We start from the raw sequence: 27,334 nt of genomic DNA, 5'->3' as shown, positions 1-27,334 counted from the left end.
AATTAGAAATAAGTAAGTAGGTAGCTATGTGATTGAATATGAACGAAGTCTTGAACCGTTTAACCGCTAGTTAGTAAACGAGTGTATTAAATCGTTAGCTTAAGTAAATACAGACTTGTGCAGAAAGAGAAAGTAAACTAGTTCCTAGTTCAAAATGTATATTCCCTTTCAAGGTGCTCTCTGCAAGGGATTGTTAACGCAACATCCTGATTTTAATAACAAAACAATAGCTCTAGGTCGTTGCACTAAGGTACTATAGCGGTTAGACTTTGCATTGCTTTCACCCGCAAGTTGCGACCGCTATCAAGTTTGGCGATGGCCGGGTATGATATGCCTTTGAATCATTTCGTGTCTCATACTGCGAGCTGCGAATGGCGCTCGACGTCAACAGCGATGGTGGGAAGTACTCGGGGTTGCGGGTGAGACAGTGTCGCGCAAATCTCCTCGGGCCAGGCACGCGTGCAAAAAGCAACGCGCATTACCGGCGCGCGTTCGAAATTCAACATATAGCAGAGACTATAGAGTAAAAAAAAATAAAATAAAAAAATAAGATTCAACCCATAAAGTGACGAAAAATAAAATTAACAGTGAAGTTTGTTATTACGATAAGGCTTATTTTTTATTGCGAATGCGGTGAGTGATTTTGTAGATGTTTTTTTTTATGATTTCATGCAATCGAAATTTATGACGATTTTTTCAGCGAAAATCTAAATTTAAAAGAATTAGAAAAATATATTTTTTTTTAAAACATCAAGTCAAGCAACTAATAATTTAACTACTCCTATTGGAGTAAAAAAGTTCAAAATTAATGAAAAATTTGATTAATTACATTACAGGCATACATCTAACTAATATTAAGATGACTATAAAATATGTAAGCCGTATCGCATAGCATAGGATTATAACTACCTATCAGTAAAAACTAAACAAACAAACATTTATCACAGTAATCCATATTTATAATAAATAGTACTTAGGAAGCTTATTGGGTCATAATTTTTGCTCACGTCAGAATGCTTTCCTATTTCATTCCAACATAACAAAACTTGACCCAGGACTCGAACCCAGGATCTCGTGATCCGATGCCACATGGGATAACCACTAACAAGGTGATATCGTATTTAATGCCCTTAGCCCACGAAACTGCTTTGGATTAACGTGGTGGTCTAACCTCCCCTCCTCTACAAGGAGGACGGCCTTATCTTGTTATGGTGATTTTGATGTTACATATGATTAATTAATTAGAGATTTGATAGCCTAATGGACATGATCTCCTCATGATTCGAACCCTCCAAATCGAATTTGGAGGGTTCGAATCTGATTCAGATCATGCACCTCTAACTTTTCAGCTATGTGCATTATAAGAAATTTAACGAACGATGAAGGAAAAACTGGGCCAGCATGATGGACTATTAGCCTAACCCCTCTTATTCTTAGACAAGACTCGTGTTCAACAGTGAGCCAAACATTGGTTGTCAATGATGATGATGAATTAATTACTATCATCATCATGACCGTTATTGGTCAAGGCCAACGGAGAGAAAATTCTCTTTCTTAAGAGACGGGGTTTTGTATCCTTCAAAGTCAAGTTTTGTTTGTACAGCTTGGACCTTGTATGTATTCATTGTTTTGTCGATACATTTGTTATTGTTTTTATCTGTACATATTATTAAACAAAGTTCTCCGCCGCATCTGTCTGTCTGTTTCTGATAAACTCGAAAACATTTTCAAGCGGCTTTCACAAGTAGGTAAATAGAGTGATTCATGAGATGTATAATTTGTCAAAGTTTTATGTGAATTGGTTATCGGCTTCATCGAAAACACTGGCTAATATCCAAATTGAACAAAACTATATTTAATAATAGTTATACTATATGTAATAACGTTGTATATATCAAAAAAAGTCCGCTATTATAAATATACTCAAGTCTATATTTCTAACAATATATTATTTCTTCTAAAAATGGTTACGTACAATAGATATATTAGGCATACAATAGGAATGAAAAAATTTATTTTTTTAAAGTTAGAATCATATATTTATATAATCATAATATATTAATTAACGGACGGCCACGACTTAGTGTACGATTTTTTTTAATTGACCAATGAGAGAAAGAGATTAAGTAATTAAAAAAAAAATTACACTATTCTGCCGCAATTTAACTAGGCGACCTATGTTCAATGTGTCAATGTGAATATTTTCTATCATTTATTTCCTAACACAATTAAATAACAGTTGAGGGTATATATTAGTTATACCCAATGATATATGCTATAACACTAATAGCCAGACATAAGATTCGAATGCAAAACCTCAATACCCATAACAGGGTACAGGTACGAGTAACACCGAGATCATCGAGGGATTTTAAGATTAAACGTATGTATCATTATACTCTTTACCAATGCCAAATCAGTAAATTTAATGATAGTTTAGTATTTTTAAATAACTTTGTATTTAGTTTTTATAAAAATGTAAACATTAAGAAAAGGTTAAGGTTAGATTATAACCTTAGAATTTAATTTTATTATTTTTAACGGACATGATATCTACTTATAGCTACTCGTATTACCATATGTATTCTGTGGTATTACACCAAGATAACTCAGAATCAGAAGTTTTTAAATTCATTAATTTTAATTTATACTTCTTAATCTATACTTCTATACTAATATTATAAAGAGGAAAAATTTGATTGTTTGCAATAAATACGCTCCGAAACTGCTGAACGGATTTTAAAAATTCTTTCACTGAGAAAGCTACACTACCTATCCCCAGGTGCTATAGGCTATATTTTATCCCCGTATTCCTACGGGAACGGTAACAACGCGGGTGAAACCTTGTGACGTCTGCTAGTGTCTATATAATAAGAAATAGGTGTATCTTCGAGTTAATTGGCACCGTGAAACTTCGCACGCACAATTTTACTTGGAGCTTTTAGAGCTAAGAAAAGCATTATTGTTCATTATAAAAAAGTTGCGTATAAAAAGGTTAAGTATTTAGTTAAAATACTTTTGATTGGCTGGAATTATAATCTTTTAAAACGGTGCGGTTCGCATGACATGTAGATCATGTCGCATATGGAAGGTATACCGGCCGGTGTAGCTTAAAAGGATGGGCGAGACTCGGTAATTACTCGTAAACAATTTTCCAATTTCCCATACTGCACTTGGAAATTTACTTCAGATGCAAAAATGTACCTACTATTATAGGACTCAGAAGGTGATTACAAATATAAGAAAACTAATGTCGAACAAAGCTTATGATTCACAACACTTGTCAGGACAACTTAATTAACAATTCAAACTGTAATCAAAATATGACCCTAGAAAGGCAGAGAATGATCTTGAGTGGAGTCACGTACTTGTGAACGATGTTTGTAGGGTTAAAGGTCCGGATATATATTGGTGACTGTGCTCAGGAACTTCACCAACTTGTTCCTCCTTTTCCATTCTACCACAGAACAGCAAGACGCCGCAAATGGTGGCATCCTTACGTAGTGGATGTTTAGGCAACTCGTACGAACCGATTTGCATCCACATTTCTAATTCGTACAGCAAAAATTTGAAATGTGTTATTTACTTACTTATATAGGTATATTAACTTATAACTTAAACACCTTCAAAGCAAGAGTATTAAGCATCTTCTAGGTAAGCGCGTTTCAACTTAGACCGCATTAATCCTTTCCATCAGGCTTAAATTATAGTCAAGCACAAGCCTATATACTGTATGAAAAAAAATCCATTTTATACACTTTTTACGTAAAAATAGTTCATACTAAATAGTATTCTATGTAGGTATACGCGTCCCTTTTAACCAAAATTTAAAATAAAATAAAAAAGTAACTATTTCCACATCCTCTTCAATCACTAAATCTACATTAAAAACCTCACGAATCTCATGAATTAATCAACTGTTGTGTAATAGATTTCTACATCAAAAATGCATAGATACGCCATCTAATTAATTTACTAGCATGGCGAAATTTAACGACAATTTCCGGGCAAAATATAAATTCAGTCGCCTCTAAGATTGATGTAGATTGGTATTAAATTTGGAAATAAATTACTCAATTAATCGATTATTGTTGTAAACTATGAACAAAACAATGATTTGGGTTTTAGGTATTTTCCCATTAATCGATCAAAATATTTCGTTAGTGTTCTTGCTCGGTAAGCTTTGTTATGTATAAAATAAAGTTTTCGGTAGGTAGGTTCTTTGCTCCTATTTAGAAAAACTACGTTTTTCTTAAATGCCCATTTTCCTAGAATTAGTTATCTGGTTAATTAGCGTTATTTATATGTCAACCTATTTATCTTACCCTCCTCTAAAAAAGATTTCACTGAGAGACAGAGAGCTTTGAAAGTTACGTCTTGTATTTTCAGAATAATTTATCAAGGGCAAAATATATACAAGCTAAAAAGGACAAGAAGATAAAGGTCTTTTCCATAAATATCTCGTGTCCAATGTTATTCAGAAATAGGCTCAGCTTTAACTTGGTTCAAAATAGTGGCGTAGCTTTCATCCATTTCATCAAAATCGATTGACTTATTTAATGACAAAGACAAGAGGTTATCGTTTTTATCTCCCTAAAGTTAATTTAAATTCGTATTCAAATAGATCTACATACAACACCTACACAAAATTAATAATAAATCATTTATAGAATCGATCTAAGGGTCTAATTATAGATCCCGGCAAGTAAGTAAAATGTCGGTCATCCGCACAGTTACAATTTAAAACCAATGTATTAGACGTGTGCTCCGAGATTTCTCAATAAATAATAAAAAAATACATTAAACATGTTAAATATTTCTTATGTAATGGCGTCAACGTGTTGCTATGGTTACTCGCTTAACACATAAAAATTGTTACTGCGCATGCGCATAGTTCAACTCATAGGCCGCATACTATACCTTGGCATTCTTTAGTGTCGCCGCACACGGGCCACACGCGACAGCCACAAATGCCGCTACAAGAAGCAAGAATGGGCCACAAAAGTAGCTGAAGCGCGCGACAGCCACTTGTGGCCGGTGGACGGCACTTATGGTTGGTGGCTGCTACTTTTTTAACCCATACATACAGTATCATAATCGCGCGAGTAGCGCGTTGCGGCGTTTTGTGCAGCGTGCGGACCACAAGAAGCGAGCAGCGACGATTGTAGCGTGTGGCGACCACCGTGTGCGGCGAGTCCATATAAAATGTATGTAAACTACAGGAAATATGCCAGTAGCGGCGTTTTGTGGTTATGGCCGGTGGCCCGTGTGCGGAAGCTCTTAGATTTTTTAAAGTGGCACAACTCCGTTTATAAGTAATCTTTGCAGTTAAGTTAAGACAAATAGTTAATATGAACAAATTTTCAACATCATTGTATTTATGGAGAGCCTTCCCACGTTTTATACGCCTCTGGAAGTAGGTATAGTCACACTTAGATATAATCACTATTCGAATGCGTCGGTAAACCTGTCCTGTAATTTTATCTAGCATTCAAATACAGGAATGTCTTTGGTACAGGCTATAGCCCTACTTTGTGCTATGCCTTACATGCACCTGCCACAAGTTCAAACAATGCAGTAGAAGTTCTAGCTATAATTGTCTTGATTTATAAATATTTACCTAACGTAAAGTATCCTTGTGAAAATTCTTGCCTCTGCGATTAGGTACGTTTTAAACTAAATTATGATAATTAGGTAAGTAATTACCTATACATTGATTTGTTTACTTGGATTTTCGTATTAAGTAGGTAGGCCTACTTAATATGAAAATCCTAATAATTATCTTCAATTTGCCAACATCGAGTTTAATGACTAGGTATATGTGCCTAACTGTAAACTGTTCTGTAACAAAATAACAAAATGACGATTTAGGTAATAACAAGTAAAAACATCGGAAAAGTTACTGGAACGCTGGATTTATGAAAAATTTGTCTATTTGAGGTTCCATACAAAATTCCAAAAGTCTCATCAATTCCCAAAAGTCTATCAAAAAGGTAATATTAACACTAGACTACTAAACTGCATATGATAAACTGCGGCAGAATCTATACAAAAGAATAAGTAATTTTCAAAAGTAATTGTTGAATTGTATAGCAATAGCTGGAAGAAGATAGCTGGTGAAATAATTATGTTTACCTAAGAACGTCAAGTAAGTTTTAAAAAACATAGGTAAAGAGGTGAAGAGTATATATTTACAAAGCTTTGGTACTCCGCTACTCCGCTGTATGGAGATGAATTTAATTCTACTGGTATTTGGTTGCTCCAACGTTCAATAGAACTTAGGAAACCTTTACCAAGTGAGCGTAAGTTTGCGCAATAGGTACACGCCGCTCGTCGTAACAACTGGAACACAATTGTTAGTCCAACATTTTCTCATCATTATTTTATTACAAGTATTTCCATAGAAAAAGACTCAATTGGATGTTGTGATAACATATTGCGAATATTCAAAATATTATTGTTATTCGTCCTCTCAGTTCTTTACTCATGTTGAATGCCAGGCAAATTCTTTGTAAATTAAAGTTGTAGTTCGCACGCATTGAACGCGGATGTTTTAAATATTTCAAAACAACTTTTAACTTTTTTGTTGTTTGTTTGTTTGGGCTCGTTATTGTCGAGATAATAACGAGCGATGGGATTATGTTGGGCTGTGCACTGTGCAGTAGAAGTAGTTTTTTAGTTGGAATTTCTCTAGCAACCGGCAACAAGCAGCACAATAATATTTCCATGACATGCATTATCATCAGTATAGAGTCTCGCGTCTCCGTGCAGGTCAAACAGTGGATGGACAAACGGACAGACAGATGGACATGACAAAACAATAAGAGTTTCTAAGTATGGAAACCTAAAAAGATTTGTAATGGAAAGTTAATAAGTGCTTCATACTCAGGAGAAATGTCATTATCATCATCATTATCGGCCGATGGACATAATCCAAGACTATATTATAAAACATCAAGGTCTTGGGCCGCCAGTATCCAGAGGCTCCCTGCAATCCGCTTGATGTCCTCGGTCCGCCTAGTGGTATGTCGACCAACACTGCGCTTTCCGGTGCGGGGTCGCCATTCCAGCACCTCGCGACCCCAACGTCAATCGGCTCTTCGAACTATGGCCTTACTCATTGCCACTTAACTTCGCGACTCATTGATCTATGTCGGCGACTTTGGTTCGACTGCGTATATCGACATTTCCGATTCTATCACGCAGAGAAACTAAAAACAAAGCTCGCTCCATCGCCCGCTGAGTGACTCTAAGCCTTCGTGTCAGGCCCATAGTTAGCGACCAAGTCTCTGGTCCGTAGGTCAGATGTCAACACACACTGCTCGAAGATATTCGTCTTCAGGTGAAATATAGTATTACTTTATTTCACTTCTAAAAGAAAAAAGTGCACTATGAGCGCCTAAAAGCTATAAATGGGTATAGGATTGCAGTGTTACGTACTAGCGTATGTACTCGGCGTCAGTAACAAGTCCACAGCCCATGTTTTAAATAATTGAGGCGTCATGACAAGTGCTCCGCCAATCAGTGACGGCAGGCAAACCCGTACTTCCTGCTAAAGGTAACTATTACCAGCGCGGACACGCACCCTACTGTTGATCATATCTACAGTGCATCCACACTTGGACTTACCTACTACAATATATTCATTTTCATCTCGAGTCTTCTTAATCAAAAGTGACACACTCAATCACTGTGAGACAATCATTGTCATTCTATAGATATAGAAGTATCTTCCATTCTTCTTCTTAGTCGTTACACTCTTGACAGAGTGGTCGTGGTCGTCATTTGGGTTTATGTTCAAATTTGAAAATTTTTTTATTTCAAGTAGAAGGAAAGAGTCTGAAAGAGAATATAATAAAATATAAGAACCTTGAAATGCGCGTTCCTATAGCCTGGCAAGTTCGTTGATTACACTCCCATGATATACGGGCAACGGGGGGAAAGACTGCGCGGGTGTGAAATTGTGCGTGCGGAGAAGTGAGATGCATCAGTCGTGGGGTTTTCATTCATCGCTACACGCCCCCCAGCCCGCGTGGACCATCGGGAGTGTTACGAACGAAGTTGCCAAGCTATAGTTTGAATATTTTTAGATAATTTTGTAGGAAAGGTTATTAATTTTGGTCATTTACTACTGCGCGGAAAACAATATTGCTTACATACACCTATAATAGCCGTACTCGTAGCTTTGTTCTTACTAACAAAGCGAACAAGACCTGCTTTAAGTAAGTATATCTACAATCTACATACTATAACTGTAGTCTATTGTGCTCCGTCCATAGGTGAAAGTTGGAATACTACCTAACTGTATTGGTTTGGTTCCAATTAAATAAAAGATCATCATTATCATTATGAGCCGATGGACGTCCACTGCTGGACATAGGCCTGTTGCAAGCCTCCAAGCATAACGATCTCGAGCCGCCAGCATCGAGTTCTACAGGACAGAGGACAGTTATACACCAGTTCTACGAACAGTTATACAATTCTACCCAAAAGCCTGTTGAGAATTTGGCCAAAAATCCTAGAGCCTAATTGACTCGATACTATACCCAAGATATCCCGGACGTTAGCCTATACGAGATTAGTATGGATCTCAAAAAACTTAAGAACAACAAGGCACCAGGTGATGACGGAATCACAGCCGAACTCATGAAATTCAGCGATTGTTCAATTCCGTCATTAAATAATACGCGCATGGTTAACTGCTGTTCATGATTCCAAATACATTTATTAAAGAAAGAAAGAAAGAAATATCTTTATTTTTAGGTAGTGCCACACATTACAATAATAAATTCTAAATATATAAGCTAGAGCAATAAATGAAGAACGCCCTGCAATATGTGGCATAACCTAGAAAAAGGCCCTAACCCAGCATTTTGCCACATACTTCCTATAATGTTAAGTACATATTAAGGTGAAGCATCATTATCGGTATACACTACTATAGTAGTATCTGTTTTGTCAGCGGATCCTAACTTATTTTAAGAAAAAGAAAAGTATTTTTCATCTCTTGCCAGTAAGATTTATTTAGACTAGACTATCAGTCTGTGAGTCTGCAAGTCCTTAGACTAGACTAGACTTCAATTTTATTATTTCTACAGTTTTAATAACGGACAATTCAATAGACCTTCGTGGGTAGATAATAGAACAACTATTTGTTTACTATGTAACAACGTTTAACGTTGATTTGACTGACCGTATATCCGGTATTAAACTATGGTAAATATCACTTATCTACTAATATTACCATTAGATAATTTACCTACCTGTAAAAACCTCAGCACATTGCAAACAGTAAACATTACGTTGTTGGTCTAAAATGTTAGCGGAAAAATTCCAAAGGCTACATAATATCAGTCTCAATACATCAATAGTCAATACTTAACTAACAATGGAGTCAAATAATACATAAAGTAAGCGTTTTCAGGAAGTGCTCAGAAACAGCTCCGATTTTGATCTTTTTTTAAAGTCATATTTTTTTATGTTATTTGAAATCAGAAGCCTTTTGGAGTGGGGACGGAATGATTTATATTATTTAAACAATATTTATGCTATTTATAATAATTAAAAAGCAAAACACTACCGACTCCAAAAACACAAATTTATGCATTTATTTCTATTTATTTTATTTTCAAGAAACAAACTGAACAAAAAAAAATCATTAAAATCGGAGCTGTTTCTGAGCAGGTCGAGGGTAACGATTCTATTGACTCGCCTATAAATTAAATCATGTCAGTCTGTCATACTACTTATAACTATTTAGAGAAACTTTTCTTTAGTAGAATATTTGCCAAAATTATTTTCTAAATATGACCTATATTCCAATTCCCCTCCAACTAGACGGAAAAACTTAAATTATAATACTTTTTTGTGACAAGATTTTTTTGTGTTTCAGTTTGATCGGACTAACCTTTGGAACGGCTGAATCAATTTTAATGCGACTTTTAGTAGAGAAATAACTTTCCCTTGTTTACTGAGTAACATACGGAAAAATACATGTCAGGATTTGTGTTAAACTAAATTTCACGCGGACGAGGTCTCGGGCGTCGGCTAGTATTCTATATAATAGCAACAATGTTGTTCTTTTATAATTGATGTACATAATATTATGTATAATTGTTATCATGCGACAATAACGCACAAACTAAATAAAACACGTGCATGTTTGCAATTGACTGAGTCAAGGGCAGAAACAAGTCACAAACTTCTTTATATACCAAGGAACTTTTTAGTTAGCTTTAGTTTCAAGTTAACGAAGTTACTTATCATCATCACCTAAACTGTATCGGAAAAATAATTAATTTAAAATAAAAATTACATTTATGAATTAACACGTCAAAGGAACCATTTAGGAACTTCATTCGCGTGTAAAACAATGTTAAACTTTATGTATTTCCTCATATAATGATGAAAACTACATTAAAATCCGTTGCGCAGTTTAAAAGATCTAATCGTACAGAGGTAGGAAGCGACTTTGTTTTGTATTTGTATGTAATATGTATGTTAAGATTAAGAAGATCATTAAAGGAAATTTCTTTTTCAGATAGAGTCCCGCACAATACATGTCCATGCATCAAGAACATCAACTATTAAGAATACATGCGGGAGATTGGATAACAAAACATTTCCCCACTTAGAACTCTCTGCCTTCATGTGGAAATAAAGATTATATTATCTGTAGTTCCAATAACACATTAAAATGCAGTTCGTACGCGCCTTCTTCAGAAGGATCACAGATGATCTCAAGCAAAAGAAGCTTATACCTCTTAAAATATTGTTCTTCGTACACGCTTCTAGTAAGTATGATTTAAGTTACAATTTACATGCCCTTGGAATATAATATAACAACTATGTTTAGTTAAACAAATTTATACTAATATTATAAAGCTGAAGTATTCGTTTGTTTGTTTGAACGCGCGAATTGCAGGAACTGCTGGTCCGATTTGAAAAATTCTTTCAGTGTTCGATAGCCCATTTATCGAGGAAGGCTATAGGCTATATATTATCCCCGTATTCCTACGGAAACAGGAACCACGCGGGAGAAACCGCGTGGCGTCAGCTAGTCTCTCATAACCCGACGGATTCGAACCAACGAGTCAGTGTATAGTAGAGGCAGAGAACAATGGTGTTTATATATTAATAATTTTTGCAGCTCTGTTCGTGTTGTACCCGTACCTGACAATACACATGCGTGAGTTAGGCATCAACGTTGAGGAGACGGCCATCATGTCAGCCGTGACGCCGGTCGTCTCGATTGTGATGCCGCCGCTCGCTGGCATGCTCGCTGACAAGATCGGAAACTTCAGGGTTAGTTTATAGGTATATGACATAGGTACTCGATAATATAGAAGGTTAAGTTAAGGATGACGACATTACATATTTGTTTATCTTTTCCGACTTATTTCCTGGTAGTAAAGATGATTTTTATCATGATTGTGTCAGAATAATTTACTAATAATATAGTAAATTATAGTAAATTCAATTCACGAAGACGCGCCCCATTCTTTGCGAGGGGAAACCGCGGGGTACGGGCATTAATTATTTTCTGCTCATGTTGACACTTCCAGTGATATCATAAATGTATACAAAACCAAACTATGCAATGTTTATCAACAAAAAAATTAATAATCACTTGTCATTTTACTATTTTTATTAATTTTATCTTGTTCCTAAATTAATGAAAATACTATGATTATTAAAGCTTAAAACAATTAGATTTAAAGTATTCTTTGATTATCAATTTAGAAAAGAACAATACATAATTTAAAATAAATTAGGTATGAAATGACATGCGTTTTCTTCCTTCATTTCTAATTTGTTTGTTGATAAACATTGCACACCGAGTTAAGCTTTAGTATAAGCAGTATAGGTAAGTTTGCAATGGTCTAATTAAACGAAGCTAATCCACAATGGCTGGAAATTATGTCCAATTCTGATTACAATGGCCATTACCTTGTATTGTGTTCGTATGATGGCAATGTCAAATGTCGATGCTGTACGCTGCTATGTCTGTTTGGACCAAGAGTCTGCCATTGCCAGACTTACCCCATGTTATGAAGGCTATAAGTTTGTTAGTTTATGCTCCATTTCATAAGTTAGAGCCGTGATAGCCCAGTGGACATATACCTTCGATTCAGAGGGCGTAGGTTCGAATCCGGTCCAAGAATTGTACCTCCAACTTTTCAGTTATATTATGTGCATTTTAAGAAACTAAGTATCACTTGTCTCAAATCATCTTGAGGAAACCTGTATACCTGAGAATTTTCTAATTCTCTAGGTGTGAAGTCTGCCAATCCGCATTGGGTCAGCGTGGTGGACTATTGGCCTAACCCCTCTAATTCTGAAAGAAGATTTGTGCTCAACAGTGAGCCGAATATGAGTTCCTATTGATGATGATGATGATGATGATGATGGTGGATGATGATCATAAGGTAAGTACAATTTGGATTGTAGTGGCTTTGGAAGGTAGCATGTTTCAAGGGTACACATTCACAATCATCCAAGTGTAAACCGTATTTTTTTCAAGATTTTCCTAGGCATTATAATATGATTAAATTATGTCTCCAGTCGCCAATCAAATAGCTTCAAAATAACCCCACGAAAAACAAACAAAAAGAACAAAATGTCTAACAAAATGTTTGGCAACTGATTGTGAAATCGTGATTTTTCCCGATATCCTGTAGATAATATAAAACAAAAGAAATATTTTTAATAATAAAAAAATTGAGGGTCTGGAAGCTGGACCCTTGACACGTGTTTCCTTTCAAAACCACCACGGAGAAAGCTGGAGCTAACAATAGGCTATAGGTAGATGCCGTAACTATGAATAGTCAATGCCATAGTTGCAGTAACTATGGATAGTTACTGGTATAGTCGGATGCATCCTTTATGTCTCCAAAGTAAGAACCTTATGTATGATCTATGCGTAGGGCCTGCTGCTGACCCTACGCGCAGGTCTTACAAAAATCAAGATGCGTGCGGTGCTTAGAACTCCCAGCTCGAAGCGCCCCCTTCCCCGTAACCGGGGACTGTTTGAGTGCTTAATGCACGATCTTCGGAAACGTCAAAAATATTGCATCCAACTACACCTACCGTACATATCTATGGTAGAAGCGTGAGCAGACAAACTCTTAGTCTTCATAAAATGTGGTATATCTGACTCTTACAGTCTCTCAGTCCATGTTGGTACCACGGTCCGGCGAAACGCCAACCGACGTCGCGCTTGCGTCACATGGCCACAGTACCGGAAGCGACTGACTTTTATTAGCGTATGCCTACATTGGCTAGGGATCATTGCTTTTGTGAGCTCGGTACTGTATAACAATAAGTCATAGTTATATGAACGAGTCATTCGCGCGAGTGTACCATAATAGCCGCCGTACGCGTATGAGACTAGCCGACGCCGATAGTTTCGCCGGCGTAGTTCTCGTTCCCGTTAGAATACGGGGTTAATATAGCCTATGACACTCACAAATAACGTGGCTTTCTACTGGTAAAAGAATTTTCAAAATCGGTTCAGTAGATCCAGAGATTATCCCCGACAACACCACAAAGCTTACCTCTTTAAAGTACAGATGTAATTCTTTATTACAACAGAGTCTTGTTTTACAAAGTAGCAGACAGTTTCAAGAAATTGTTAAGATTTTGATGACTCTGTCGCAAATATGACAGTGCTGTGGTTCTCAACATAGAGATCCTGGGTTCAATTCCCAGATCGCGTCAGTTTAGGATTTTATATTGAGTCTGGTCTGTTGAGGGCATTGGCTCCGCTAAATGATTTAGCGTTTCTGTAAGATGCCGCGTAGAAACCGTCAGGAGAATAAATCTGTACCTCTTCCAAGTGAGCCTGCTTTCATCTGCATCCCCATCATCATTTAAAATCAACTGAGAACGCAGTCAAGGGCTTGTCATTAAATTAAAACATGAGATGAAATTTGCACATATTGTACAAGCTATTGCAATTATAATAGTGTTGCTAGTGCTGCGTAGCGATGCGCGGCACGCAATTAAAGTTTTTCCGTGAAGCACGGTGTTTGCACACACTAACCGCGTCTTTATACACGGTTGTCATTGTTGATCGGCTGCTAATGGCATTGAATGTCGCTTCGATCGTATACGCTGATAAATTATCTTAAATGTCCCATCCTGTTATTCTTATAGTCGTAAAAAAGCTTATTTGGATACTGTTAAATCTTTTATATGATACAGTAACGATTTACAGCATCTAACTTTTGTTTGGGCTTGATAAATTTGTATTGACTAAAACTTTTCTAGATGAGTTGTGTCTGCATTAGGGGTCTGGTGATGAAGACGGAGGACAGTTAAGGGAACTCCCCATGTTCATATTTCGTGTGTATAAAGGGGGGAGTACAATTTTCTATGTGAGATAAAGTAGTATTTTCAAAATTGGGATTGTAGGAACTAGGTAGGAATCATAAGAAAATAATGTTTCAGTTAATTGCTTATTACTTTTTGTTTACACTCAGTTGGTAACAATAAAAATGCAAAATAAAAATTTTAATAAAAAAAATTCAACACAAAAATTGCCCGACCCACTAAACTATAAAGCGAAAAATAACATCTAATCGTGCTACCTTAACCTATGTGGTACCTTCTGATTAGTTTGACGGGGGTGCTAATCCAGTGTAGTGTTTTATTTAATGCTGTTTCTTAAAGAACCACAGCAATTTTGTAATTTAAACGGCTTGAATTAATACATAACTGGCTTGGCATCGCCTTCAAACTGATCAAAATGTAGCAGATATGTACGATGTTTTTTTTGCTTTTTAGTTTAGTAGAGAGTAGGTTATTGTTTTTTTTTTTGGGTATGGGTAAGAATGTTTTAAGCAGCTTACTTACATTTTGATAGTTTAGTTGTATGCCCTTTTTTTGTTTCTAGTTACTATTAGCAGTATCGTCCGCACTGGGTGGAGCTTCAGCTCTCCTACTGCTGGCAGTGCCAGTGGGTCGCATCACAGTTACATTTCCTCCCGAAGTAGACTTGCTCGCGTCCTGTGATGATGGCGCCTTACAGTTGCAGCATGTTCGAGATTATCCTTGCAGCCCTCTTCATCCATTTGCATATGACGTCAATCTAACGTGAGTACCTATAGATGATAATGTTAATGTGCCTTCCGGAAAACATAGAACACTGCTATTATGATGATGCAGTTGTGTACTTTATCTCTTATTTTAAGGCCAGATTATATATATAACTCTATTTAAAACTAGTAGACACTAGGTGAAGCCGTGATAGCCCAGTGGATATGACCTCTGCCTCCGATTCCGGAGGGTGTGGTTCCGGTCCCGGGCATGCACCACCAACTTTTCAGTTGTGTGCATTTTAAGAAATTAAATATCACGTGTTTCAAACGGTGAAGGAAAACATCGTGAGGAAACCTGCATACCAGAGAATTTTCTTAATTCTCTGCGTGTGTGAAGTCTGCCAATCCGCATTGGGCCAGCGTGGTGGACTAAGGCCTAATCCCTCTCATTCTGAGAGGAGACTCGAGCTCAGCAGTGAGCCGAATATGGGTTGATAACGAAGACACTAGGTATCAGTTTAGTTCACGCTCACATGGAAATACGGGTAAATACCTATAGCGTAGTTTTCTACATTGGACAAACATTTTCACAATTTATCCATTATATCCAGTTACCCTCTACAAATTTTACTTCTTTATAATATTAGTATAGAATATAGATAGTAATGAGATTTTCAACCAGTTTAAGCCTACATTTTTTTCATTATATACCTAATAACTATACAAATCAAGTCACCGTGGAATGGTGGCAAGAGTACTGGCTGCATTTCCGCGTTGGATAGAGCCAGGTTAATCTTTTCCAGCAAAAAATGAGCCAGCCCTTCTGTCACCAATCTAGCCGAACTTTTGGAATTGTATTTTAAATACGCGTTTAAGTAAAAATGTAGGTAGTAGGTTATCAGTTTTGTGTATAAGTTTGCTGTTTCTTTGCTTTGAAAGATAAAGACAAAATAATTGAGATAAGAAAAACTAACTTTGACGGTTTAATTGCATTAATGTGTCATTCCTTAATGTTTTCACAGAGTGTTATCTTGCGGTTTTGTTTGCGAATTGCCACATGGAGTTTCCTCAGAAGAAATAGAGAGCATTGTTCACGCGAACTCATACGATGTGCATTTGAAATCGCAAACTGAGTCACAGCGCCTTGTGTACCGCAACACGGTTTCTTCATTGTTAGCTCGGAAAGAAAGGCCGATAAGAGACCATAGCAATTCGCGTATAATGACTAATGATCCATATTTTAACTCCACCGCGACTAGAGTTGCTGATGACAGAATATTCTTTCCTTCGCCTCAACTGTATCAAATAGATTGCTCCCATGAAGGCAACAATGCTACCTGTTTATTTGGAAAGAGTAATTACTTCAATGATTCTATCGAAGAATCTCAAGAGACGTCCACGTATCGTATTCGAATAACCCACGATGCCCAACAGAATGCTGAAGAAGTGCGAGCTTATTATGTGAATGCTATATCTCTCAAAAACAATACCAAATTAGACGAAGACTACGAAGGAATTGATACAACAATGTGCAAAAATAATTTTGATGAGGTAAGCATCAGTATTATTGAAGACTTTATAATAATAAAGAGAGATTAGAGCTGCTTTGAATATAAAGGTTAATGAAGGAAATTAAGTACTATTGTAAAGTATACCATAAATCGCTGTACCTAGTTACCTACCTATTATCTATTACAATGATTCCTTAGCATACAGTTAATGTAAATTGAAGTAGATACACTTTAAATAACAATAACTGTGTCTACGGATTAACCTTATTTTTTTAATTTTTATTTTTAATTAACACACGTTATTTTTTTAACGCACATCTATAATGAACAATGTGCCAATCTATCATCTCGGTCTTTTAATACTTTTATTTATTTATGGTAAAGTACCTTAATATGAACAGTAAGTTCGTTATTACAGGATAGTACTGGTGACGTGGTATGGGTGAATACCGCCTCAAAACGATTGACCCAATGTTCGGTAGCTTGCGCAGCCACTGCACCTAGGAAGAGTTTCTGTGACAATCAGCTACAACAGATTGAATTGGATCCAGCGTTTACATTCTGGACTTACTTGGCCGTAAGTTAAATTACATATTATTATTAAGCACCATCATCATCATCATCATATCAGCCGATGGACGTCCACTGCAGGACATAGGCCTTTTGTAGGGACTTCCAAACATCACGATACTGAGCCGCCTGCATCCAGCGAATCCCTGCGACTCGCTTGATGTCGTCAGTCCAACTGGTGGGGGGTCGGCCAACACTGCGCTTACTAGTGCGGGGTCGCCATTCCAGCATTTTGGGACCCCAACGTCCATCGACTCTTCGAACTATGTGCCCCGCCCATTGCCACTTCAGCTTCGCAACTCGTTAAACTATGTCGGTGACTTTGGTTCTTCTGCGGATCTCCTCATTTCTGATTCAATCACGCAGAGACACTCCTAACATAGCTCGTTCCATCGCCCGCTGTGTGACTCTGAGCCTTCTTATGAGGCCCATAGTTAGCGAGCAAGTATGGTTCCGAGAGTTGGTCGCTAACTTATTAAGCACACTTCAACATTACTCCACCGCAGTTAAAACAAATGTATAGTTTTCCGATACTATATAAAATCAATTCAAAGCCTGTGTGTTTTGTGTTTATTTATTAAATTATACACAGAACGTGCCAAGAATATTGAACGTGACTGCAGATCTATTTGTTCATCTCTAACAATCCTGGAAAATATTTAGATATTAATAAATCTCATACATTATTAAATTCACTTCACTAGAATAGAAGACAAAGAATAAACGCTTGATAAATATATTTTTTTCAATGTTGACTTTTGAGAAACATGACTGCTCCCAGTTTCTAGCACATAAAATTATTGATTATCTGAGATTTGAGTAGATAATCTGACAAAGTAGATAATCTGATACAAGTAGATGATCTGATACAATTGGATGATCTGGGACATCATATGCATGAATATTTGGCAGAGCAATGTAATGTAAATGTAACGGATTGGGAAGCGGATATCTTGATAGGAAGATTGCCGGCTAATCGTCACTAACTGCGTAATCGCGAACTTGATACTTAGTAAGCGTTCGCGGCCTGACCCAATGCCAGTGTCCCCGTTCCAGCATTTACGAGTATGTCGACTGAAGCGTTTGAGACTACCCTTCGAGGGCCTTCGGTAAAAGTATATGTTTACAAAAGCGTCTACCGTCAAATTTAAATCAATCCTACTTTCTATTTTTTTTTTTATTTTTTACAAGTTAACCCTTGACTACATAATAACCTGTTGGAAAGTGATGATGCGATTTAAGATAGAAGCGGGCAACATTGTTAGGAGTAGGATGAACCCCTTTCTATACGAAAGACAAAATCCGGAACGAGGAATTCCTTAGGAGAACGAAAATAATCGATGTAGCCCAAAGAATTAGCAAACTGAAGTGGCAGTGGGCCATATTTGTCGCAGTACAGATGGCCACGGGGGCAGACGTGTTCTGGAGTGGAGACCAACCACGTACCAGCAAGCGCAGTGTAGGACGCCTTCCAGCTAGATGGTCCGATGACATCAAGAAGGTAGCGAGAAGTGGCTGGATAAGGAAGGCAGGATTGTGTGTGGCGCTCTCTCGGAAAGGCCTATGTCTAGCAGTGGACGGATACAGGCTGTGGATTAATTGATCTGCTGGTACTAATAGGAACAGGAGTACATCTAATGTGTAATAATAAAGGTTATGGTTCGTCTTTTCGTTTTGCTAAGATTTAGTCAGAGCCCCTGTTTATAAAAAACCTCGGAGTTATTTAATGATTGTAATAAACGGATTAGTCAAACACCAAACAAAATTTTATCATACGGTTCAAAGTTCAATTCGAAGTATTTACCTAATATAGATAACAAACAAACAAACCGTTTCGTTTTGTCAAAGCCCTGTATATGACTTACAGAGATCGTTTGCTTATTGCATATAGTAGGAACAAGTGTGAAGTAAGTGGATTTAAGTACTTATTAAGAGCGCGCAGCGCGTCGGCACGATATGGATAAAATTCGAAGCGCAAACGATTCGTGCGAGCACGGGCAGTGAGCGCCAAAACCATTTTTACCTAATTGCAAGTAAATTAAACAACATAACGAAAAACAAAATGGCCATGTTCAAGATATATACCTAATTTTCTATATAAAACAAAAATTTAAGAAAATAAGTTTGCTTTTCCTGAGATTGAAAGCAAAATGTGAGCAAAACATGTATTTTTTACAAAAAAATAAACTATCGTGAAAAGTTTTACAAATTGTGTATTTTGTATAGTCATAATGAAGCTAACACTTTGAATTATCATTTACCCAAATATCAGGCTCCTAACTATTCCAGAATCTGAGATCCAGAACCATTTGTAACCACCAAATTACATATTGCACACTCTTAAATCAATATATTACAAAAGTTGAATATTGCTTCATTGGGTATTTGTCTGACACTTTGCTGATGTCGATATTTTAATTTCATTTGCAACCTACTTTTTGTTATTTAACTGATTACGTACGATTCGGTATAACGATTTACTAGTACATGTAAGCTCACATAAGCTTGAGGCCACACATACGTATTCGTATGTTACTTATTTCATAATAGTATACGAGACGTGATCTACGGCGACCTTGTCCCCGATGTACGAGCTTGCCTCGTCTGGATTTGTCCAAGTTACTGCATTTAGTACATACGTTACATTCACTAACATGATAAATTCAATATTGCGAAAGAGCATAGTCTCCAATAACCGTTGTTTTTTATAATTCATACAAGTCCATTGTTGGAAATTTTCCATTGGAATCCCTGTTATTTGCTTGATGTTATTTAATCATACAAATGTCTGGTAAAGTGCTTCTAGGACTCTACTTACGAGTATAACGATCTTCAAATGATGTGTTTTGTCTATTGCCACTTTGATTATCATTGAAAAGAATCTGTTAATCTGCTTTTCAATAAGCCATTTAAACGTCTCATAAAGATTTGCAACTGTAAATTAAATTTAGTAGAACACGCTGAACGAAATTCCTATTTCTATTATTAGATTTTTCATTACAGTAGCTATTGTTTAAATTTCGTATAGAGTTATTCGATTGTAAAATTGATTAATCTTTATATTATGCTCCCACGTTAACTGTACTAACAATGTTATTGTGTATTCATCTTGGGTATAGTACAACGTATGGGTATAGTACAACGTATCTTGGGTATAGAAGAGCCGTGGTAGCCCAGTGGATATGACCTCTGCCTCCGATTTCGGAGGGTGTGGGTTCGAATCCGGCCCGGGGCATGCACTTCCAACTTTTCAGTTGTGTGCATTTTATGGAAATAAATATCACGTGTCTCAATCGGTGAAGGAAAACATCGTGAGGAAACCTGCATACCAGAGAATTTTTTAATTCTCTGCGTATGTGAAGTCTGCCAATCCGCATTGGGCCAGCGTGGTGGACTATTGGCCTAACCCCTCTCATTCTGAGAGGAGACTCGAGCTCAGCAGTGAGCTGTATATGGGTTGATAACGACGACGACGACGATAGTACAACATACTCTATAGCAGCGATCTGTAGTTGTATAACTTGGTTATATATCACGACAACTAGTAGCGATTTGATGTAGATAATCATTTAATGTTCATGTATTACTTATAGACGTAAATTTAATAGGGCTTTACATGAATTATGTTGATGACGAAATTATGATTACGTCAAGACAACAGCATGACACATAAAAGGCACGCTGTTGCCGAATAATGAGATAAAAGCAAAATATTATATTTAATTTGTTTCCAATGCAAGTACTGCCGCTTGTCAGATAATTTTCTAATATTCATCATCATCAGCACATCAGCTGATAGACGTCCACTGCAAGACATAAGCCTTTAGTAAAACCTTTTAAACACCATGTCCTAGAGTTGCCTGCATCCTACGGCTAAAATCTACCTAGTTGGGTTTCAACAACACTGCGCTTTCGGATGTTATGTCGCTTTGCACTTTGTCCCAATGACCCAAACTTTGACCCCAATGTCTATCGGCTCTCCGAATCATGTGCTACGCCCATTGCCATTTCAATGCATTAAACTTTACAGTAGGAGTATTGCTGAGGTTTATCATTTGATATATTGCAGGTTCGTGTATTTATCGGCATCATCGGAGGCACTGCGTTCGCAATGTTCGAAGGAGCAGTGATTGCGATCGTGAGGGATCAGAGGGCAGACTACGGCCTTCAGAGAGTCTATGGCAGTATAGGAGGCATGATTTCGTCACCGCTCTCTGGGTTACTTATCGACTATGCAAGCAGAGGGAAAGGATATACAGACTTCAGGTATATACTTTAAATTAGTTTAGTTTAATCACGCTAGTTAGCCTTTTAATTATAATATTCATAGAGTAACAATGTATTACCATACTGGCGGACGCCCGCGACTTTATCCATCCTTAATCCTCGCCAATCTGGCCCTCTCGCAAATTCGTTCTTAGCGGACACCTACTAACATTAAACTACTTCCCTGCCAAATTTCGTCTTTGCACGTGAAGCGGTTCGAGATTTCGTGATAAGTGACCTTTCGCTTGCAGACATTTAAGTTTAAATTCCTTAGTGATCTATTAAGACTCTGGAAAAGCTGCAGTTCTAATAGCTATTGATTTTCCGTCTATGTGGACAGTGTTTAGATTTTGTATGGTTTAATTAACTTCTGCTGAGTCTTAGTCTCTTAGTCAATTTAGGCGTTTGTGATATGACCCGTTACTAGTTACTTACGTACCGCTAAGTGATTTAGCGTTAACTTGCGATGTTATAAGGAATTTAATTAAGTTTCAAATGAGCGTATTTTCATTAATCTATCTATTTTGGGTTTTCTAACTTTGCATTTTCTAATGTTATTTAACTAATCAAGGACATTGTTTTGTCGACGATCAGTTTACCGAATTTCACTACCGACAGAAAAAATAAACCGTTAGTGTTAAGTCAGACGATTGTATTATTATTGTTATACCTATCACTTGTATCTTTTATATCCATATCGAATATCAAAATCGATATTCTATGGTTATCGGAATATAGAATTACAAAATATATCTGATTTAATTATATAATAACAAATGCCATAAAAAACAACACCAGTAAAATGTAGAAATTCTCGCAATCAGTTATTCCATAAAAAGTTGTGAGATCCATGTAATACCAAGTCGATTACTTTATTCTGTCCATAATTAAGGAATCTTCTGTTTCAAAGACTTTTAATATTGATATGGATAGCCTGCAGGCTTCGGATTTCATCCACAACGAAGTTACAGGGGGTCGAAAATGACTTGAATTGCTTCGAGAAAAGTATAGTACGGCCGTACGTGCCCCATTTTTTTGTTTTGCTTGACTTGCGGGGGCACTCCAATGATTTACATTTTAGATTTTATGATTGTTTATTTCATTTAATGACGGCCGCGTGGTGCAGTGGGTAGTGACCGGGAGCTATGTGCATCCACGGCCGTGGGTTCGATTTCCCACGACTGGAAAATATTCGTGTGATAAGCATGGGTGTTTTCCAGTGTCTGGGTGTATAATTTATATGTAGTATATAAATGTAGGTCTCGAACCGTTGGATGCTGGCTGCTCGACACCGTGGTAAATGGAAGTCTATATAAGAGGACTATGTTCAGCAGTGGATATCCATCGGATGATGAAGATCATATAAATATTTATTATGATAAATTCAGCTATCTTAGTACCCATGGTCTGGCCTATACGCTTACACTGTTTAACTAGGTATATTCATTTAATATTTATTATTATTTCAGACCCGCGTTTTATCTGTATGCAGTTTTGAAAGTTCTGTCTGGCGTTTTGATGTTGAGCATTGATCTGGAGTTCAAGCAGCCCGCACAAAACCTTCTCGAGGATGTCATCACTGTGTTTCGCAATATTGAAATTGTGGCGCTCTTCATTGCTTGCTTTATTATGGGTAAGGTGTAAAATATTTTTATTCTTTACCAAATTTACAAAAGAGTAACAAAGATTTATCATTCCAACTGTCAGGGCGGTACCTCCCTAAAGGTTATCGTAGTAACAAGAGGGTAACAGGAGTTTGGCTAGTGTTTTAAGTATAGGTACTAGGTACCACAGATAGGCTTAGGTCCTGTTTGTGGTATCCTCGCGCCTACCTTTGTTTCTCTGCATTTTCGTTGCCAACTATTCCTGCATGCCCTGGAATCCAACGAAGGATAACCTGATTACGGTTACCCAAGTTATTTAGACATTGCCAGCAGTTTTCAACAAGAAGTAATATAGAAGCAAGAAGTAAAATAAAAAACCTCAGCGGACAAGGCTGAAAGAACTGCGTCTGAGTGTATATGATTATTTCTGTTTACGTAGTTGTTTTGCAGCAAGGATTCCGCACTATCAATAAAGTCGTTCACCTCTGCCAAAGATTTATACCTACTTTGCTACATTTTTGTTTTTTTTTGAAGTTCATTATAATTCCCCGTCTCTAAACTGTAGGTAAGCCTTTGTCTTAAAATAAATTAGTGAAATGGCTGCGCACTAACGGAGGTACTGCTAATGTTAATCGCAATATTAACGTTGTCCTAGTCCATGTTGTTGTTGGACCTATGACAAAAAGACCTTTTATATTTTTGATCACCTAAACATCAACACTAAAGCCTATTCCTTTTCATAGAACCCTGATAGTCCAGTGAATATGACCTCAGTCTTCGATTCGGAAAGCTTTGGTTTGAATCCGGTCTGGGGTACGCACCTCCAAGTGTGTCTATGTGCATTAAATAAATATCACGTGTTTCAAACTGTGTAGGAAAAACATCATGAGGATACCTGAGAATATTCCTAATTCTCTGCGTGTGTGAAGTCTGCCAAACTCCTCGTTTACCTCGGGAATTGGGTGGAATGGTCCCTAATTAGGACTGATCACCCGTCTGGCCTCGTCAGATGTCCCCTCTATAAATATGTATAACCAAACCCCTCACATTCTGAGAGGAAACTCATGCAGCGTGCTCAACAGTGAGCCGAATGTGGGTTGTTGGTGGCTTGGACGGTTGAAGGTCTGAACCTTTCAACCCTGCTATCTTCCAAAGCCACAGTCCAAACTCTATATTTGGCTACCGTACTTACCTTTCTAAAATGAGGTATTTCTGTCTGGCAACATAAGTATCTTTTTTTTTAATTTTCAACAATGGTAACTCTCTATTCCAGGCACCGCGTGGGGCTACATCGAAAGCTTCCTGTTCTGGTTGCTGCAAGACCTGGGCGCGTCTCGCTCGCTGATGGGCATCACCATCACGGTGGGCGGCGTGGCTGGCTTGCCGCTGCTGGTGCTTTCCGGACCCATCATCAAGAAACTTGGCCACGCTAACGTCCTGTTCATTGGTTTCCTGTTCTACGCTATTAGACTTCTTGGTAATTAGCTACATCTATACTTATAATAAATCTGTAGAGAGGTCAATTCTGTACATGAAATATATTTCCAAAATAACTATCAGGGGGTGATTAGTGATCGATACTGATGCCAAAAATGCAATCAGTAAAATTTTTGTCTGTCTGTCTGTATGTTCTTTATAGAAACAAAAACTATTCCACGGATTTCAACGAAACTTGGTACAATTATTCTTCATTTTGGTAGGGGTAGGGTAGGAGTAAAATTAGGGGTAGGGTTGAGTCCCTACTTATCCCCTGTATGGTAGGGTAGCTGTAGAGTGGGAGTAAGGTAGGGTAGTAGTAGGTAGGGTTTCACGCGGACGAAGTCGCGGGCGTCCGCTAGTATTAAACTAAACTTAAGAACGGTTAGAGCTGGTTGCACCACCTTCTGATAAGTGGGTAGTCTAACCGTAAGTCTCTTTCTTACTTTATGTCAAATGACAAAGACAAAATTTATAAATAATCTATCCGACTCGGTGCATTCGGAAATACTCACTTCAATGTTTACTTAATTAGTATGCGTGTGGTGATTTTACTGTTGATGAACCCGCATGATGTTGTCTGTCTAGGGCTTGGATTAATCGCACTAAACGTACAGCATACTTTGTATGTGGTGATTCGTTGACACTTACTCTGTTGTGCTTTGTTGTCATTCATGTCAAGTATCTCTGCTTGATTGAAATGAGGAGATCTGCAGAAGAAACAAAGCCACTGACATAGCTCGAGTTGCGAAACTAAAGTGGCTAGGAAAAGGCACATAATTCTAAAAATGTGGAAAATCAATGGATCAATGGTACTATGATGGTCAAAGTTATCTTAAGCAATAAAGTAAGAGAAGTACACTTTACTTGTTTATAAGTAAAGCTGTTAGCTGTATTACCTAACTATTGAATGTCAGGATAGTATTGACACTTTTGCACTGTAACAGGCTACTCGCTGATCTACAACCCGTGGCTGTGCTTGGTGTTCGAGGCGCTGGAGTCCGTGACGTCATCGCTGTCGTTCACGGCGGCCGTCACGTACGCCGCGCGGCTGTCGTCCACCACCACCGACACCTCCGTACAAGGACTGTTGGGAGGAATCTATTATGGAGTTGGTATGAACCTAATTACTACTTACCTCATTGCCTCATTGATCCCATCGTTGGATAGTTCAGCTATGTGTAATTAGGTCAGAGTTATCGTCAGGACGAGATCCTTCGTATATTAGGTTAGTGGAATTTGTCATTCAAGAAAATTGTCAATCCTAATAGCAGCTTGGTGTTGGGAGTGCGGTAGTGTTGGTACTCTGTGGTGTACCACAGTGCCTCGAAAAACAGGTTAAGGCTTAAAATTTATGCTAACTTATGTAGTATTTACAGCGCTTTGTAGTCAAAGTCCCTTTAGTGTCAAAGATGACCTAATAATATGGAATTTTTTTTATAAATTTTTAATAATGTTTTGTAATTTATACTTATATTGTTAAAAATTTAAAAAAAGAAGTAATAAATAAATGATTGTTGGAATAGTAATGACTCTAACGAATAGAAAGGTCTAGAGCTTTAGTGTGGAAATTTTTCGACAAATTAGAATGTGACCATTGATTGAATCAATCAATTATCAATGACATGGATAAGAAATACGGTTAAAGTACTTTCCTGATAGGATTTATACAACAGTCAAGCATTTTCTGTTTTGTATACTGTGGTTTTTGTATATGTATATGACGTGGCTCGAGTATCTAACCCATGTCATATCATACGTGATTTCATTATTAATACCTATCCCAAATCACTTGAGACATTATGATTCAAGCCTGCATCACTCAAACGTCCATACATAATTTGTGTACAAAGCTTTGATTGATCTCCTATACGCTAACGCTAAAACTATTACGAAGCTACTAAATAAAGTGATACTAATATTAAGCGTCGGTATGACAAGCCTGTAGAAAAATATGGAGCAAATTTATACCATGACAGAGTCCAAGACGAATTTCTATTTCATTAGGCGTCGGTTGTCTTGTATCTTATTTCAAATTGTATGTTGCTGTGTTTTGTTTAAATTTTATTGGAATTACTTTATTCTATTAATGGTACTAGCGATTTCCCGAAAACTCTCTAACGTATTCTGAAGTTTGAATTAATAGGTATGTACTAATTTCAACCGAGTAATAAAATTGTTAGGAATTTCAAACCCTCATTCATAAGCGTAGACAATGAAGCACGGCAATAATTAACGCTTATTCTGACATATTTTCAACGATTTTCAGGCAAAGGATCAGGCAGTCTAATCGGAGGTTACTTGATGAAGTTCTTCGGAACAAGACCAACGTATCAAATTTTCGCAGGAGCAATGTTTGTGACCGGATGTTTCTACTACCTTTTTAATCAGTTTTACATCCGAAAGAGATCTAAAATTAACAACAGCGACTTCTGCAAAAAGAAGCCTTCGCTAGACATCGAGAGTCGTGACGCTACAATAAAAGAGTCTGACAAATCAAATGCATCGCTAGATGTCACTAGTAAGAACGAAGTTGTAAAGAATTGTGACAATGAAACACATGAAGGCTCAAATAAGCCGACAAGTCCAAAACTCGTGTTAGCCCCTGAAACCACAGATGGCAGCAACGACTCTGGATTCGATAATCCTGCGTATAATGAAAACGAAAGCGAAAATTCAGTTAATGGTGAGAAAAAGAACGAAAAACCTAGTGTTTGAAATCATGTGATAAAAAAGTATTATTTTAAGATTACAAGTAAGCTCGACATATTATTCTATAAGTGTACCTTTGTAAAATATTGTATAAATTGAAAAGTAGCAGTATTAATATATTAAATAACGTTTTAAAAATATTTGACTTAATTCA

The 27,334-nt window shown here is 37.1% G+C and overlaps 1 protein-coding gene across 2 annotated transcripts; it reads left to right on the top strand.

Moving 5' to 3' along the window:
* The first annotated feature begins 390 nt into the window (after positions 1-390).
* LOC112043036 (uncharacterized) lies at positions 391-27,320 on the top strand. 2 transcript variants are annotated; one of them, XM_024078293.2, is made up of 11 exons: positions 391-633; positions 10,545-10,793; positions 11,150-11,304; positions 14,897-15,096; positions 16,064-16,592; positions 16,971-17,129; positions 21,192-21,388; positions 22,858-23,021; positions 24,266-24,469; positions 25,416-25,583; positions 26,738-27,320. In XM_024078293.2, exons 2-11 carry the CDS (start codon positions 10,697-10,699, stop codon positions 27,184-27,186), a joined length of 2,322 nt encoding a protein of 773 aa, XP_023934061.2. In that variant the 5' UTR covers positions 391-633; positions 10,545-10,696; the 3' UTR covers positions 27,187-27,320. The 2 variants fall into 2 exon arrangements, with proteins under 2 accessions (XP_023934061.2, XP_023934060.2); XM_024078292.2 differs by having other exon boundaries at positions 10,541-10,793.
* Positions 27,321-27,334: the final 14 nt, after the last annotated feature.

The sequence above is a fragment of the Bicyclus anynana genome, chromosome 1 (assembly GCF_947172395.1).
Source record: "Bicyclus anynana chromosome 1, ilBicAnyn1.1, whole genome shotgun sequence".
NCBI lineage: Eukaryota > Metazoa > Arthropoda > Insecta > Lepidoptera > Nymphalidae > Bicyclus > Bicyclus anynana.
Note: the sequence above shows the minus strand (reverse complement) of the source record. Positions and strands in the feature narration are given on the sequence as shown.

What these genes read in the sequence shown, in the direction of transcription:
- LOC112043036 (XM_024078293.2), top strand. Translation starts at nt 10,697, where the DNA reads ATGCAGTTCGTACGCGCCTTCTTCAGAAGGATCACAGATGATCTCAAG. An exon ending in CATTCTGGACTTACTTGGCC is followed by an intron (nt 17,130 to 21,191) that starts GTAAGTTAAATT and finishes GATATATTGCAG; the next exon opens with GTTCGTGTATTTATCGGCAT. An exon ending in AAAGGATATACAGACTTCAG is followed by an intron (nt 21,389 to 22,857) that starts GTATATACTTTA and finishes TTATTATTTCAG; the next exon opens with ACCCGCGTTTTATCTGTATG.